This window comes from Physeter macrocephalus, chromosome 2 (genome assembly GCF_002837175.3).
Source record: "Physeter macrocephalus isolate SW-GA chromosome 2, ASM283717v5, whole genome shotgun sequence".
Lineage (NCBI taxonomy): Eukaryota > Metazoa > Chordata > Mammalia > Artiodactyla > Physeteridae > Physeter > Physeter macrocephalus.
In genome coordinates this window covers 134,486,018-134,503,879 of record NC_041215.1, presented here as the reverse complement: position 1 = coordinate 134,503,879, position 17,862 = coordinate 134,486,018, and the positions used below count along the sequence as shown (strand labels likewise).

General features: G+C 46.7%; 1 protein-coding gene across 1 annotated transcript in view; it reads left to right on the top strand.

The window, feature by feature from the left end:
- Positions 1–3,986: 3,986 nt before the first annotated feature.
- ASB18 (ankyrin repeat and SOCS box containing 18) overlaps positions 3,987–17,862 on the top strand; it is a 60,085-nt gene continuing 46,209 nt past the window's right edge. Inside the window, exon 1 of the mRNA XM_028482876.2 lies at positions 3,987–4,233. Coding sequence (XP_028338677.2) covers positions 4,029–4,233 — 205 coding nt within the window. The 5' untranslated portion in view covers positions 3,987–4,028. The remainder of the gene's footprint in view (positions 4,234–17,862) is intronic.

Genomic DNA, 17,862 nt, shown 5'->3' with positions numbered 1-17,862 from the left:
ACCATGACCCTCCATTGGCAACCGACTCACTGATTTTCATCCTAACACGGGGCTGAGACCAAATTAGACCCACACTGTGTTCATTTACTCATCAGGCATTGTTATCTTGCTGCAAAATAGTTCAAGACCAAGAGTATTGACAGAGAAAAAGTTCCAAGGCTGGTGGTCTCTGAAGGCGTGCTACTGGGCTCTGCACAGCTATACCAAGCTCGTTGGATGCCAACTGTATGATGCAAAAAGAATTCTAGCTAATGTTTATGCTTTTCTACGAGGATCTGTTACCAGTCCTCATCTAAACACATTTGTAAACATAACTTGATGTAAATCACATACAATATATCACTGAAAATCTGTGAATTATGGTACCCTCTGATGAGCATTGAAACATCCAAGCAGAACAATGAAGCGACCTTTATCTGATTCAGAGAAAGCCAGGCTCCCTCCGCTATTGATTGCTTAAATATCTTCTGCCCCTTCAAGGACAGTCAGTGAAGGAGAAAGTCAAATACAAGATTTCCAAGAAGTTAAAGGGGAAATATTGATACTGCGTCCCTTCCTCCTCAAATGATTGTTCAGCCAGTGGGGGACTGAGGCAGGGTGGACAGTAGGGGCTCCCATGAACTAATCAAAACAGGAAAGACAAAGAAATAGAGATCAGAAGATTTCACGTTGAAATAAAGAAATTCGTGTTGCCTTAAATATAATTTGTGTTAGTTACATTTCAATTCCTAATTTATACATAGCAGGGTCGATAAAGAATTACATTATGACAAAATTAGCCAGAATAATTAGCATAGTATATGTGCTACTGATTAAACACCCAGCAGATAGCTTGGTAATTAAGATCAGTGAGTGCCGTATTTTGAGGCTTTGTCATCTTATTATCTGCCTAACAAGTGCTTCATCTTTAGCTCCCTTCTGATTTGAAGTTTGATAGCAATCTCTAATAATTCTCAGTTTATTTCTTTAAATTACCTTACCCAAATTCCGATCATTTTCCTGTGGTCACTACCCTCCCTCTCTTTGTATTGACACAAACGTGCTGGTGTCAAATTTCTTTCTAAATGTAAGGCATCTGATGCTACAAAACATTTGTGCTTGGAAATTCAGGTTCAAAATCTCTTTCAAAACCCATCATTCTTCGGCTGAAAGAAAGAACCAGAGGCCAACCACACGCTCTGCAAGTTAGTCAAACATCTGAATACAGATCTACAGAGTTCATACCTCCCTTCTAGGCAGAGCCCCATTGCCAGCAATTCCAAGAACATCTCCATCGGGGTCCAACAGCAGCCCCTCAAGTGGCCCTGGCTGCTTTGCTCACTGATGACCCTAGCCCATCATGCCACCGCTCCATATTCGGGGAGGCTGGGGTCAGCTGCTGTCCTTGCAACACACAGTGAGATTTTGTCATGGAAGGCAAGAGTTCAACTACCAAAGAACAGAAAGCTTGGGGGCTGCCTCACATTCTTTTCACAGGCTGAGCTGTGTCTGCTGCGTCTCTTTAGGCTGAAACCAGAATGTGTCCATGGTTTTAAAGGCAGAGTGAACACACCTACATCGACCAGGAATACTTTTAGCTGCAAGTCACAGAAAACGCATGAATAGTACTTAAGGAATAAAGACAAGAAATCTGGCAGTTGGCGGCCTGGAGCTGGGGCAAAGGTTCAGAAATGTCATCAAGGAAGCATCCGTCTCGTCCCCTCTTTCTGTCCCACTCACCTGAGTATGTTGAGCCTTCATTTCATGTCCGTCACCTCATGGCTGTAAGTTGGCTGTCACAGCTCCACACATTATGTCCCTGTTCAAGGAAAGAAGAAAGGGAAAGGAAAAAAGTGCCAGCCACTACTTCCCCTTTCAATCAGGAGAGCAAAGAACTTTCCAGACGCACCAGAGCAGACCATGCCTGCCCTCACTGGCCAGAACTGGGTTGCAAGGGAGGCTAATTCATAGAGTGGCTAGCAAGGAGACTAGGGCGGAAGTTACTGACTTAGATAAACATGATTCATCACCAGGGGCCAGGCACATTGTCACAACAAAGAAAACCCAGGGTCTCTTAGGTAGGAGGAAGGAGAACAAATATTAGGTAGTAACTTCAGGGCTGGCTCCTCAAATGCAGATGCAGACATGTCGGGAAAAGCATCAGTGTATGGAACAGAAGCTGCAAAATCATGCAGAGGAGCTGAGAGGAGAGGGGTGTATTGTTCATGGTTCTCCAGAGAAACAGAACCAAGAGGATGTGTGTGCATATATATATATTCTTAAAATAAAGGTATATATGATTTATTTTAAGAAATCAACTCACACAGTTGTCGCAACCAGCAAGTCCAAAACCTGCAGTGTAGGCCAGCAGGCTGGAGACCCAGGAAGAATTGCAGTTCTAGTTCAAAGGCCGTCTGCTGGCAGTACTCCATCTTGCTTGGGGGACATCAGTCTTTGTTCTATGAAGGCCTTCAGCTGATTGGATGAGGCCCACCCACATGATGGAGGGTCATTGGCTTTCCTCAAAGTCCACCAAATTCAACATCATCATCTCATAAAAAAAAAAAAAAAAAACTTCACAGGAGCGTCCATAATATGTTTGACCAGGTATCTGGGCAGTGTGGCCCAGCCAGATTCACACATAAAATTAACCATCACACAGGGAGACGAGACAAAGTAAGAAAGGGAAGAGGTAGCAAGACTGGGACACAAGGTGAAGAGGGCTCTATAAAAGCTATGTGATATATATACATATATATGTATAACCGAATCACTTTGCTGTACACCAGAATATAACACAGCACTGTAAATCAACTATACTTCAATTTAAAATTTATTTTTGATTTTTCAAATTTTAAACTTAAAAAAAAATAAAGCTATGTGAGGAAAGAAGAGAGATGTCATTGAAATGCACAGACTTGCAGCCAGCGGGTAAATAAGTCCTGGAGATCTGATGCACAGTATAGTGTCTGTAGACAACAATATTGTATTATGAACATCAAACTTTCTAAGACACGAAGAAAACTTAATTATCCCCACCACGAAAAAAGAAGTCATAATTCTGCGACATGGTAGAGGTGTGAGCTAACAGTACAATGGCAATCGCGTTACAATATATAAATGCATCAAACCAACATGACGTACACCTCGAACTTACACAGTGTTTTACGTTCAATGTATTTCAATTTTAATATATCCAAAAATTAATTTTTAAGCTAAATGGCGTAGCCTGGGCCCCTCAGGTCATTACAGCATACAGGCGCTGCTGGAGCAGCTGTGTTTTGTGCCCAGGTTCAGGTGGGGAGATACAGGACCACTAGAGACAGAGGCTATGGAAAAAAAGTCCACTACCCCGCAGGAATGCACGGAAACCAACATCAGCGCTTTGCACTTCCACGGGGCATGGAATTGGGTGCTTTAAGCCAAAGTTAGCAGCCTTGAGAAGTACAGAGGCTGCTGCTAATACTTCGGTTACTTTTGGGGTTCACTTATGTGATGCTTTTGTCTTCTCGAGACCAGCCAGTCCATCCTGAATTTGGAAACCAAAGATTTCCCTGCATTCTCAATTTCAAGGCATGTCAATTTATAGTCAACCAGACTCTCTTTTTAGATGAAGTGAAGGAATACGCGGTGTAGAACGTTACCCTATGCTCCTTTCAACAGAACAGAGGTTGCAAGCCCAGGCTCGGGAAAAGGATTTTAAAGTTTCAGGACAGAGTCTCACTGTGATAAAAGAAGAAGTTGATCAGCAGTACCGACAAGAGCTTTTTTTAAAAAAACCCTGTCCCCTCTGCTTCTCCCACTCACAAACAGGTCTACTGCCCCCCTCTCTAGAATGATCCTTAAGTGAGGCCTTGGGGAGATTAACTCCCATCTCCCTGTGAGGTAGGGGGTGGGGAGGACGGCTGGCGGGTGGCCGTTCCCAGGCCTGTAACTGGAGCCACGTTTCTTCTATTTATAGACACGCCCGCAGCCCTCTCCGCCCAGCTGCTGACTTTGGACTCAGTTGGGAAGAAGAGCAGCTTGGTCAACACACAGACGACATCACAATGTCCATCTCTGATTGCCTTCCCGATTACCCGGTCAACTCGGATTTCGTAAATACATTGAAGTCAGCCCTGGAAGCCAGGGATGAGGCGAGAGTGAGGGACTTGATCTGCACTGAAGTTCGGCACGTGGACGCCGTGATAGAACTGGCCAACGACGACTGGATGAAGGACCCCTCGGCCCAGCTGCCCCCCGGGGTGCTCCTAGGTAACTGCGATGAATCCGCTGCTTCCGCATCGTGTGCACAGGGTCGGGGTGGGGAACATTCGGGGGTGGAAGGGCAAATGGTTGAAAAAAGGCGAATGGTACGTGCCCAGCTGTATGATTCTTATTTATATACATACCACATGCTGCATATACTGTATATATACATGTACCTAGTATATATCTGTTTATATATACATAGTATATGTCATAGTATATATATAGCATAGCATATACATAACACATATTTACTGCATTTACTATACAGTACATAGTAAATATATATATATACTATGTAAATATATACACAGTAAATATGTATATATATACTATGATATATAGATCTATACTATGATATATACTATGTGTCTATATATATACAAATACACATACATAGATATACACACAGTATGTCACATAGGCAACAATTAAAGTACAATACAAAAAATTTAAAAAGAGAAAAATTAAACCGTGGCACCACCATCCCGACCCAGCACCTCTTTTCATTTCTCCACTGTTCTCCAAGCTAGTCTATTTGCATGTGTAAATTTCCTCTACTTATAACCGTGTGGTAGATAATAAGTTTGTGTTCTGTTCTGTTGAGTTAATACACCTAAAGTACTTTCCATATTGCTACATGTCTTCTTAATTTCAATCACCTATTGAGGTGATTAATCACAAAATATTTAAACCAAATGCCTACAAGAGGGGGCTATGTGTTTACATTTTTACTACTATCAATAATGCTATACTTAGTGTCTTTATTAGCATTCATATGCTTTTTTCTTATTCAGGGTTCTGTCCTTAGGATACATTCTCAGGAGCTGTATTACTGGGACAAGGATAACAAATTGTCCAAATTGTTTTCTGAAAGGATTTCTGTTCCTCCGGTTAGTGAGTGTGTGTCACATCACACCCTGAACATTACGGGTGGTTAATATTCATAGTGAAGTCTCCAATTTAGTAAGTGCACCCTGGTCATTCTCCACTGCCTGCTCGTCCATCCTTTTATGTTCGTTTTTTACATCTTTATTGGAGTATAATTGCTTTACAATGGTGTGTTACTTTCTGCTGTATAACAAAGTGAATCAGCTATACATATACATATGTTCCCATATCTCCTCCCTCTTGCGTCTCCCTCCCACCTTCCCTATCCCACCCCTCTAGGTGGTCACGAAGCACCGAGCTGATCTCCCTGTGCTATGCGGCTGCTTCCCACTAGCTATCTATTTTACATTTGGTAGTGTCTATATGTCCATGCCACTCTCTCACTTCATCTCAGCTTACCCTTCCCCCCATCCTTTCTTTACTGCTCAGAACCAAGTCTTATCTGTAGCATTTGGGTTTTCTTTGTAGACCTTTTTACATGTGGGTCCTTGTCTAGTCAGGTCTTTGGGCAATATCTCCTCATTTCTTTACGCCTTTTTGGTCATTTTGTAGGTCTCCTTCCCATAACATGTATATAATCCCATCGTCATATTTGCTGAAAATGATTTCCCTGACCAGAGCTTAACTTTTCATTGCATCGTGCTAATTCTAGCTTGTCAGATGTGCCCTCCACAATGTTAGTCTTGACTCCTAAGGAATGTTCAGGGCTCCCCTCCCCCCACTAGACAGACTCCTTCCCAACACACACGAGCGCATGTACACACGCGTACCATTGCACACACGAGGCCCAAGCGCACACGTGCACAAACACATGCTCACACATCCAGGAAGGACACCAGAAGGGAACTGCCTGGGGCATTGGTGCTGGCGAGTGGAGCTTTAATGTGATGAAGGGACAGATCAGAGACTGGAACTTCTGGGGGTGACCATCCCTCTATTCCCCTGTGATTTGGGTGCAATCTCGGTGCTGCTTCTCACTGGTGGTGTAAACAAGCTGCAGAGGCTTTAGGGAGAAACCGGCCCCTGCTTCTTCTTTTGCTTGGCCTTCCCAATATCTGGGGCCCCGATCATGGTGAGGGCCCAGAAGGCGTGAGCCCAGAGAGCACCACACCTCTGTTCAGACCTTAGCTCTGCCTGGATGGGCAGGGGTCCTCACCGAGACAGCACCTGGTACACGCAACAATCCAGGAGCCTGCCCTGGGGTGCGGAGGGGACTTTGAAATCCTGAACTGCGCTTTGGCCAGGAGTGTTGAGCTCTACATTTTGCGTGTGCGCTCCAGACCCTCCCTGCCCCTTGCCCCCTGCCCCCTGCCCAGTGCCTGCCCATGAGGTGCTCTTATGAACCACATCATCCTGGCCCGTGCTCTCTGACCCCCACTGGGTGTAGCTAACGCAGGGTGCTGCGAGGAGCGGGGAGGGGAGGGTGTTTGCCCTGGGGACCCCTCCCTGCCAGATCATCGCTGTGATTTGGTTTCACCATTGGGCTGAAGGCTCAGCTCCTGGGTGGCACCTCCTACCTCCCTCTTTGCCCCTTCAGACACAGGGAGGGGGGCTCCCACCGTGGCCCTGGGGACCCCAGCTGGCTTCCCTAGCCCTGCCCGCCTTGGTTACGCCCTGGAGTCCCGCCGTCCGCTTTCTGCTGGGATTCTGACTGGAGCGAGTGCCCGCTCATCACAGCTCCTTTTACAGACCCATCCCGGCAGGCTGGGGGTTTGTGTATTTGGAGTCCCTGAGTTAAAATGTCATTTCTTGTCCTTTAACAACAGCCCTAATCTGTCCTTTAGATCCATTTATTAACTAGCATAAGTGTTTTCACAGTAGGGCACGTCGTCAGTGCTACACATTAATATAAATTACAGGTAACATCTTACTATTTTAAATGAACTGCGTGAAAAGCTAATGATGTGATAATATTTTTCTTTCAGTATTAATAACGTATTTTTATTAATCCAAGATCAAAATCTAGTCTTTCCAACAAAAAATAAAATAAAATATCATTTCTTTTCACATTACTAATGCCCTGCACCGTCTTTACTGTCCCCACCACTTTACTAAACACTTGAAAGCAATGAAATCTGTGTGAAGAGTGTCCCTTTCCCTCCCACGAAGAACCTGTATGTTCTCAATCATACCCGTATCTACTTCTCCCTGCCGAACGGTGCAATTCAGAAGGGCAAGAACAGGTCAATGCTGCTGACATCTTGTAAGGACTTGGGCTTGTTCTGGGTTGTTCTTGTTTCGGGATGATGGTAACTGAATGATTAAGCCCGTGACCTTAGGGCACGTACTGTTCCCAGTGATTTTATTGCGGGGGAAGCAGGCTGGGCTTGAAACCGGGGTAGAGATGCAGCACGCTCACACCTGCCTTGGGGGGCCGCCTCTCTGGCTAACATGTGAGAGTGGGATTTGAAAGAAACAAGAAAGGTTAGGAAACAAGATCTAGTTCGGAGGTGACTGAAGGCAGTCACCCAGGTGAGAGATGACAGGGTCTAAACCAAGAGAGTGGGGTAGACACAGAGATAAAGGCGAGAAGTGACAAAGCTGAGCAATGCTGGGAAGGGGTTGGGGGTGAGTAGAGGATAGCACCACCAATCCAGACAGAAATCAGGGGGGCTCTGTGATTGTGACAATGTTTGAGCCTTTGCTGTGAGCCTGGCAGTAACGAGGGGAGAATAGAAACAGGGATAACACACAGGACGGCCTCCCAGGAGTTCAGAGCCCAGCCTGTGTCATCACAGGTAGGCCATCAGGTGCCTCAAGTAGCCTTGGAGTGAGCCGCTCCAGAGGGAAGCTTGGACTCTGCCCCCAATGAGCTGTGTGACCTCGGGGAAGTCACTTTCCCCTCTCTGAGCCAGTGCCTTTACTTATTCAGTAGTTCATGAGATTCGATTAGCGATTCGCAAGCAGAGGTCCCTGAGCAAACCTCCACGGGGGAGGTCCCTGCAGAACCATGCTGTCAGAGAATACGCAAGGGCAGCTTAAAGGCTCTCTGTGGCTTCGCCACCACCAGGGGGACTGGTGGTTTGCAGACGCGCCTTGGGCAACGCTGGCTCAGATCACTGGTGAGGCCCCTTCCATCTCCAGGCTCCTCTGAGGCCGTGATCCCAAAGTCTCACTGTCTCAGCCTAAAATGGAGCGAGGCCTCCTTTTTCCTGAGTGTGGGAGTAAATGGGCTCTTTCTCGGGGGGTAATTGTGAGTCATGGGGGAACAGCCCCGAGAGAAGCAAGAGCTGTTTGCATTCAGACATACACGCTGGCGCTTTAGAATGTGTGAAGCGGGGTCAGAACTTGTAGCAGCACCTTGAAGGGCAGCCCACGTTGGGAATGGATACTGCAATTGCAGTCCTCCTGAGGAGGAAGGTGAAGATGAAAGGCTGATGATGAGCAAGAAGACCAGGCCGGGCCCGGCGAGGGGCAGGGGCTGCAGGCGCCCACCCCGGCCAGGAGACGCAGGGCCGAAGGTCAGGCTGAAAAGGCTTTGCGGGGAAAGGGGAGGAAAAGTTGTCCATCCCAAGGACAACCCTTGTTCAAAGAACTCTGAGTAGTGTTCATAAGACGACAATTTGCAAAAAAAAAAAAAAAAGAAAAAGAAAAAGAAAAGTAACAATTCTTTCTGCTTGTCAACATAAATATACAAGGACCCGCTTCTCTCAGCGAGACCCCCGTGCCTGTGTGCGAGCTTATTCCTCCCACTGAAAAGAGCAGAAAAAATGATTATTATTTATTTCTGTGCAGCCATGTCACATCACAATAAAAGCATAGGGAAAAGAGGTACCGGCCAAGAAAACGGCAGGAATGACTTGTTCCGGAGAACCCCTCAGGTATACATGGGTCCCCTTAAGGAGGGCAGAGGACAAAGGAACTTAAAACTTCAGCCCCAGCAGATAATGGGTCAAAGTGCAGAATGCACCCTCCCTGCCTGGCCACGAGGCAGAAGAGTGGTCCTCAATCAGGATTCCCCTAAAGACGCAGCTCACTTGTGCCCTTGTGAAGCCACCTGCTCTCCTGCAGAGCTGTACATTGGATGGCCTGTGGGATGCTGGGAAGGGTATGGAGGTCGCTAACAGACGCTCAGCCCGCTCCCCGCCAGTCAGATTGAGACTGGCCCGCTGTGAGGAACCAGGGAAGGAGGCCTGGGACAGGGACACAGCAATCTCTCTCGTTCTCTCCGTGTGTGTGTGTGTGTGTGTGTGTGTGTGTGTGTGTGTGTGTGTGTGTGCGTGTGCGCGCGCGTATGCGCGTGTGCGTGTGTGCGCGTGTGTGCGTGTGCGTGTGTGTGTAATGAGGGGAACAGGGCTGAGGCCCCAGCTCATCCACAATCTGCTCCCCCATCGTTTCCACCTACCCCCTCCCAAGAAGAACCTTCCTGCCAGGACGACTCCCAAATCCCAGGGCTTGTCAGGACCTCACCTGCCTCCTCGGTTCACCTAGGCCATGCCCTCCTTCCACACCCCACACAAGAGGGCCCCCCTGCACACCCGACCCACAGACCCACCACTTCCCTCCACAAGAGCACAAAGCCCTCAGTCTCCATCAGTTTCCGAAACACACAGCCTCGCTGGGCTAATTTTTATACCCACTGAATGTTTCATTCTCAAATATGGCCTCGTCGAGGTCAAGACCCTTGCCTGGTATCCGCAGCCTGGCTCAGGGTCTTAGCCCTGATAAGGGCTCAAACTCTGGGTGCCCTGGCTGCACGGATTGGCCAAGCTCTTTTGCTAACATTCACCCGGGTGGACACAGACTGCGTTTCCACAGACATGATTGGGATATGAGTCTTTCTGCAAAGAAAGATTCGATTCTACTTTCTGCTAAAGGCAAGTCTCTACTGTTGAATATTAGCAACAACGGAATTTTCGTCCTCGCCTCTTTGCAATGCCTACCAGCTCACTAACCAGCGAGCACACAGCAAGGGAGAAAGGATGCGGGGGAGGGGTGGCGAGACCCCGCTTGCCCCCCAAATGCATCAACTGTACAATTTGGTAACTGGCGTAATCAAACTACTTAAGAAACAACTGATTACTAATTGCTATTATTAAGGATGTCAGCATTCCATGATTTTGCTGCTGATATCTTATATACAAGTCAAGATGCTACTTGAATTCTTGATTGAAATAGACAACTAGAGGCATTATGGTGTGTTTGGGGTAATGGTATTTAAGCATCTGGAGGCAAGTTAAAGAAATACTAATTGGGTTTTTATTAAGAGATCTCACCCAGCAGCAAGTATAGGTGGGGAACGAGTGTGGGTGAACGTGGGATGGACATAGACCCAGTGGGTCCGTTGGCAGAATTTAACTGTTCATTCAACCAGCTTGACGCTGAGCACGCTGTGCCATCCAAGCTACATCTACTCCCTTTGTCCCTGTGTGCGGAGGGGAACATCGCCCACAGAAAACCCAAGAGCTGAATGTCAGTTAAGTAAGCAGAACCCCTGCCTTGGAGGACTTACATTTGAACCAATGACAAGTGTGTGTACATTGCTGGTGTAATGGATACAGCAAGAGATTAACGGTGAGGTGACCCTGGCTCTCCCACGGACTGAGTGGTCTTGAACCTTGAACCTGTGCGGTCAGTCCATCTCTCTGAACCCTAATTTCCTCATTTAAAAATATGGGATTGGGCTTCCCTGGTGGCGCAGTGGTTGCGAATCCGCCTGCCGATGCAGGGGACGCGGGTTCGCGCCCCGGTCCGGGAGGATCCCACATGCCGCGGAGCAGCTGGGCCCGTGAGCCGTGGCCGATGGGCCTGCGCGTCCGGAGCCTGTGTTCCTCAACGGGAGAGGCCGCAGTGGTGGGAGGCCCGCGTACCACACACACAAAATATATATATATATGGGATCGGTGTGGTCATCTCTCAGGGTGTTTCCAAAAGGGACGAACTAGGGTTCTAAGAACAACGACTTGTGTTTATGGAGATTAACAAAAGCCTGTTGCCTTCACAACACCTTCAGGTGTCGTGCACCCTGGCAGAGTCCTGTGTAGACTGGGCCCCAACTTCAAAGGAACGGCTGGCTCCCGGCCAGATGGGCAGAGAAGGTATCGCGTGGTGGTAGGTTGGTTTACGAGCTCGAATCACCAAAGACCAGCCCCCTTGCACAGGGCCAGCCTTGTTCTGATTGTTAGGAGAGTAAGTCCACAGACTAGAGCTTGTTAGCACTGGAGCCAACCGCAAGTGGGGGCAAAGATGGAGGAATCACATGCAGTGAACACTTCTCTTAGGTACGCGTTTCCCAAGGGCTATTGTCTTTCCCGCTTTTCCGGCTGAGGAGAATTAGGCTCAGACAGGGTGAGTTCCACATCTCAGATGCCACAGCCGGAGGAGGTGGAAATCCAGAGCTCTTCCTGGTACTCCTTAATGCCTGTAATTGTCCTATGGCTGCATTTTACAGATGGGGACACCAAGGCTCACATGTGTCCCTTTACTGGGCAACAGCCAATTAGGAGCAGCACACAAACTGGGTATGTTTTCTGACTGGTAGTCAAGGGTTCTTGACACATACCCACCCAGAGACGTGTGGCAGGAAGGTCCATGAATATGTCCCCACTGAGGCCGTGACAACTGATCAACTTTACATCAGACACACACACACACGTGCACAACATCAATAGCATGGAGTCCATCGCTTCAAATCATTCAAATAAGAGCATTAAGAAAAAACATGGAGGAATGAACGGGGCACTCAGTTGCAGAATAAAAACAAAAATGCGGAGCAGGAGGTCAGTGATGACAGGGAAGGACGGAGAGGCAAGAGCTCTGCCGCCTCGGCTACAGCCCTGATCAGAGCATGTGGGGGCAGGGAGACCCTGCTCGAAGCAAAATGAAATTAAACCTTTCTAAGTACTTATAAATCAGCACCTAATGACACCATCCCACCACCAGCCGGAGCATTGCTCTTATTACTTTGATTCACAAGCCAGGAAAAGATCCGGAATTATGCACAAATTATTGTCCCATCTTCTTAATTAACGCTGATTGCAAAATTCTTGCTAAAGTCCTTGCTAACAGACTCAATTATGCGCTGCCTGAATTGATTCACCCAGATCAAGTGGAGTTTATTAGAAATACACTTTCCTACAATAACATCAGATTATCTTTGAATATAGTTAAATTATTTAGGAATAAAATGGCTCCAGCAGCAGCCCTTGTTTTAGCTTCAGAAAAACATCTCCCACCACCTAGAATGAAGATATTCCTGTGCTTTCTGCCAGACACACACCCTAGGCTCTTTTCTCCCAGGAGCAGGTTGAATTGCTGTGGTGAGATGAGATATATGCTTTCGAGCTAATGGTCCAGCTTCAGAGCATATGGGCAGGAAGAAAAATCCGACAGGGTCAAGTCTCAGCTCCCCCCAGTATGAACCGTCACTGCCTGTGGAACACAGTGAAATTGCAATTAGGCTAAATCAGGATATTTTCAGAATCAAAATTGAGAAACAGGCTAATAAAGACATAATGTATGCTGATGACATACTTCTATTAGCATCACTCCCCAGCACACTGGAGAGTTTCGAAAGAACAAAAAGAAACGAGGATAAGAGGGGAGAGGCTTTTCTACCTTTCCAGGATGATGGTGGTTCCTGCAATGGTGCACTCTGCTGAGGATAAACATTCCAAAGAAACGAATTGGAAATGGCCAATGCACTACCTATGGCCTGGTACCAAATACCAAATTCAACAGCCAGATATTGAACAGGGTCTGGGCTTGTCCTAATCACCACATCCTGGCACATAGTAGGTGTGTAGTAAATATTAACAGACCAAATAACATATGAAGGACACAAAATCTCCCGGGTTGGCCCTTGAAAGACGAACGTGTTCTTGACAGGCTGGGACGGAAAGGAAGTTCTTCCACACTGAGGGAGCAAAGGAAGCAGATGTGGAGCACACAGTCTGCACTCACGGAAGTAGGAGCTGGCTGGAAATAAGGTGTGTTAGTCAGGGGAGAGGGAGGAATATCTGGGCAAGCACTTTGGGACTGCATTGTATTGTGTGAGGCCACAGATCCTAGACATAGGCATTTTCACTTATATGCAAAGACAGTGAGGAGCCACTCAGCAATGGAATGAGATCATCTAATTTGGAAAAAAATGAAAAACTCCTACATATGTAGGAAGGATAGAGGTGGAGAGACTGGTGCCGGGAGTCATGGCTAGCTGCACACACCCACTCCCCCTCCTCCTTTACCAATAAAGTCCCTATGACAACACCATGTGCCCAGCTGGAGAAAAAACAACATTTCCCCAACTCCCCTGAAGCCAGGGCTGGCCTTGTTCAAGTCAATAATGGACTGAACAGCAGGTCAAAGATGACGGGAGAAAGAGTCAGTGAATTTGAAAACAGATCAATAGAGAGTATCCGGTCTGAAGAACAGAAAGTAAAACGATTGAAAATAAAATGAACAGGGACTGTGGGACAATATAGAAGGTCTGACACATTCAACCAAAGTCCAAGAAAGAGGATGGAGCAGAAAAAATATTTAAAGAAATAATTACCAAACATTTCCCAAATTGGATGAAAGATATAAACTTACAGATTCAAGAAGTTTAGCAAACCCAAAGCAGGATAGGCATCACAGGAGACAAATGTGTGCCTGGTATCTGGATGCTCTGTTGGCTGCTGTTCAGTCAAACTTGCCTTGAAAATAAACAGCACGTTTCATTGCAGTGAAGGGAGGGAAAAAGGTATGCAGAGAAAAAGACGCAATAACAGTTTCTTATTTGGGGGTGCATGTAACTCTCCTTTCCACAAGCCTGCAGTTGTTCCCTGCTGCCTACAGCAAAGGTCGGCAAACTATGACCCTAGGGCCGGCTACCTGTTTTTATAAATAAATTTTACTGGAACACGGCCCTGCTCATTCATTTACACAGTGTCCATAGCTGCTGTCATGCTACAATGGCAGAGCTGAGTAGTTGCCACAAAGACCATACAACGTACAAAACCTAAAATATCTATCTGGCACTTCACAAAAAGGCTTGGCAACCCCTGTCCAACAATGTCCAGTTCCAATTTTATAGCAGGTGTCCAAGAGTCCAAAAGATGTGCTGTGAACTAACCCGCCCCACCATCTCTCCCACATCCTTCACCCACCCTGTACTCCTGGGACTCTGATCAATAAAGACGCTACTCATAGCTCAGTGGGGAGTAGGGGTTGCTCTGCAAAGTGTTCGCCATGAAAATTGACAGTAAACATTTAGAAACGTTGACAGCAATTTGACAATTAATATAACACCCATGTGTGTGATTACTGGACTTGTAATTATGCCTTTTTTCCATTTTATTGTTTCTTGTAATTAATTTTAATTGTATTTTGAAAGAGAATCACTCTGTGACAAATTGGGACCAAAAAAAAAAAAAAAATCCTTGGTCCTTCACCTGTGGTTGAGAAACCCTGGTCCGAACCAGGCCTCAGTGACACCCCCAGGCCCTCTCTCCCCTCTTGGCCTTGGGGCAGGCCATCTCTGATCTCCTGTCTTCACGCGCTCTGACAACGTGCCCACCCGTCCTTCCAGGTGGCCCAGGAGCCTCGGGGTTCACAGCTGGGCGCCGTTTGCCCTGCAGGGTATTTGCTGGGGATCCACACCTTCGAGGCGGAGGGGAGAAAGAGGGATTGGCCGGTGACCCAGGCCCCGCCATGCCTCGGCCAGCCCCAAGGGGAGCTTTGGAGCTGATCCACGTATCACGGTTTTCCCACTTGGGGTCACGGTGGCAGGACCTGTCTACCGGTACCCATCAGTCACTGGATCTGCCACGTCGAGAAGCATATTCTGGAGTGAGATGCCTCTCTACCCAGAAGGAGCTGACAGCCGGGGCAACAAGTCCTCCCTAAAAGTGGGGTCTGGGCAGCGCACCTCTGTGTCCACCAAAGGTCTCGGCCCTGCCGTGCACCTCGGCTCTGATCCCTCAGACCTGCTCTCTGCGGCTTGCATCCTCCCCAGATCCCCCAGCTCTGCCTGCCTGATCGCTGCCTGGTCTCTCGATCACCCACCTTCCAGACTGCACCCTGGGCCCCACCAACACAGCCCTGAGGCCAGGGACGCCTGCCTGCCTCTTGCTCAGCCCAGAATAATGGGACACTCATCCGTCACCACAGGCCAAGAGGAGGAGACAGACACCCTCAGGGGTCATGAGCCATCTTTTCCCTCAGTTCCCTCTGTGCTTAGCTCAGATGCCACCTTCGGAGAAAGCCTGTCCTACCCCTTCTTCCTGTCGCTCTGATACCTTACCTGATGCGTTCTCATCTTCACACCTGTACCCCTATTGATCAGTGATCTCACTCCACTTGCCAGCTAACAGCTGCCTTGTCTGTCTCTCCCACAAAGTGTAACCCTCCTTAAAGGCGAGGATTTCTACTCTGAATCTCCATAGGCCTCTAGTGCCTGAAAAATGCCCCTTATGTGTACACTCAATACAGAAGAGTTCCAAATGGTATAGAAATTTACCCTTCCGCCTGCAAACTCTGAAAATATCAGTTTCACTAAACACTTCCCAAACTTGATTTTTTAAAAACCTTTCACCATTGGATAGGCAAAAAAGATGTCTCCTTTTAACTTGCATTTCTAATTAGTAAAAAGGGACGTTGTGTATATGTTTAGTGGTCATTTCTATTTCTTATCATGCCCTTTTCCTATTTTTCTGTTGGAAATTCAAGGTTCTCATTCTTTGCAAACCGAAACATAAGGACAATGAAGTTTAAATCCATCAGACATCACTGGGCTCGCTTTGCTCTGTGCAGACTTGCAAAGTAACCAAAGGACTCCACCAGAAGCAACCCCCCTCCTCAACTACAGGACCAGTAAACTTCTCATTTCTAGAACGGAAGTAAGGATGATAGGGCATAGCCATCGGACCAAACCAACTTCAGGAGAGAAGTATTTTTCTCCCTGTGTGAGACTCATAAAAAACAATCAGTCTGAACAGGCAATTTGTCTCAAGAGGCAGGAGCTGCAATTTTATCATGTAATTAAATCCCCATGACAGTTGTAAAGAAACTTCGTCGCCTTTATTAGGGAGAACTTCAATGAGATGCTTTCCAGCTCCATCACCAGAGTCTGTAAGTGTCCTTCCAGGGCTGTTTACTCGTGGCTGTGCCTGCCGAGGTCCGGGCTGCCCCATCTCCCGCTCAGCCACGGGGGATGGCAGTGCTCAAGGGCACCTTTGCTTCTGAGCTCCCGGAAAAGCCCTCCTGGGCCCTGATGAAAGCAGCACTTGACCTTTGGATGAGATGGCATTCGTAATGAGAAGTGACCACGTTGCTTTGCAGGATCTGCACCAGGCTGGGTAGCGCTGTCAGGAAAATAAGTTAGCGGGGTGTTTTCCCCCAGTATTGTACTCTTCTTCCACAGGACGGGAATGAGACTTCTCAATCATGTGAAATGAGTACAGACAATTTAATCCATTATTAATAGATACACTTGATCTGAGGAAGTAAAATGTTTTAATGTTTTGTTAAATGAGGTGTGCTGTGCTAACATTGTTATTTGGAGAGAAGGTTAGGATACGTTAATACTTTTGGATGATAATGTCTGTGTGACTAACTCTGGTGAATGGGTGGGTGGGTGTGTCCTGGGCTCTTAAAAGCAGAGCCTTACATGCCGACTCAGCTTATTATTTTTTAAAAATGTTTTCATATTTTTGTGTGAATTGCTTCTTTCACTTACGTAGTATTTTCTTTTTTTTCTTGAAGTCTAGTTGATTTACAATGTAGTGTTAGTTTCAGGTGTACAGCACAGTGATTCAGTTATACATGTATATATATATATATTCTTTTTCAGATTCTTTTCCCATATAGGTCATTACAAAATATTGAGTATACATAGTTCCCTGCGCTATACAGTAGGTCCTTATTGTTTATCAATTTTATATATACTAGTGTGTGTATGTTAAGGTTAAATTCCTAATTTATACCTCACCCCACCTTTCCCCTTTGGTAACTGTAAGTTTGAAAAAATGTTGTAATTTTAAAAAGCTATAGGGAGTAGGGATGAAGGAGGAGTGGGCTTTAGAAATTAAATAAGGAAAGCGAGGATCAAAAAAGGCGTGAAAGTAAATCCACAGTAAGACCTGGGGCTGGTGCCAGGCGGTAGGAACGTTGAATTTAGTCCATCGGATTTAGTCCCTGGCCATTTACAGAAACAATTCGGGTAGGAAGCAGAATATTGATCAGGATAACAGGATGCATTAGTTTGTTTGAGAAAGTAATCAGGATCTCATTATGTCCCCAAGGGGAATGACTTCCTGCCCTAGTGTTGCCCATTTACTTGGACGCTTGACCCCAGAAGGAAGCTAGCCATTTGCCCAATGGCCTAGGAAAGAATCCACACAGTTGCCCTTTCCCAAGAGCACAAGGAAACTCTACCTCGTGGCCCGAACACATGGGCAGTCGCAGCCCTGCATAACCAGCCTGACCCTGTAACAAACACGCCAGCCCCACATTTCAGGCTCTGCTGGGTTGTTCCACAGAACATCACCAGAACTCATCCTCAGACGCTTCTGAGGAAAAGGAAATCATTCATCGATTCAATAGCAAGATGCAAAGATCCTGATATCATGTGAAAATAATAATTACCATTTGAACACTACCATTTGTATATCTCATTATCATTTTAAGGTGGATTTTTTTTTTTTGTCTCATTTGATAGAGAAGCAAAAATTCCCTCTTGTTAGCTACCAAAGCTACAAGACTTGGTATGGAGAACCAGTTTTTGTGTCTCTCATGGGCAAAACATTACACTTATAAGTCCCC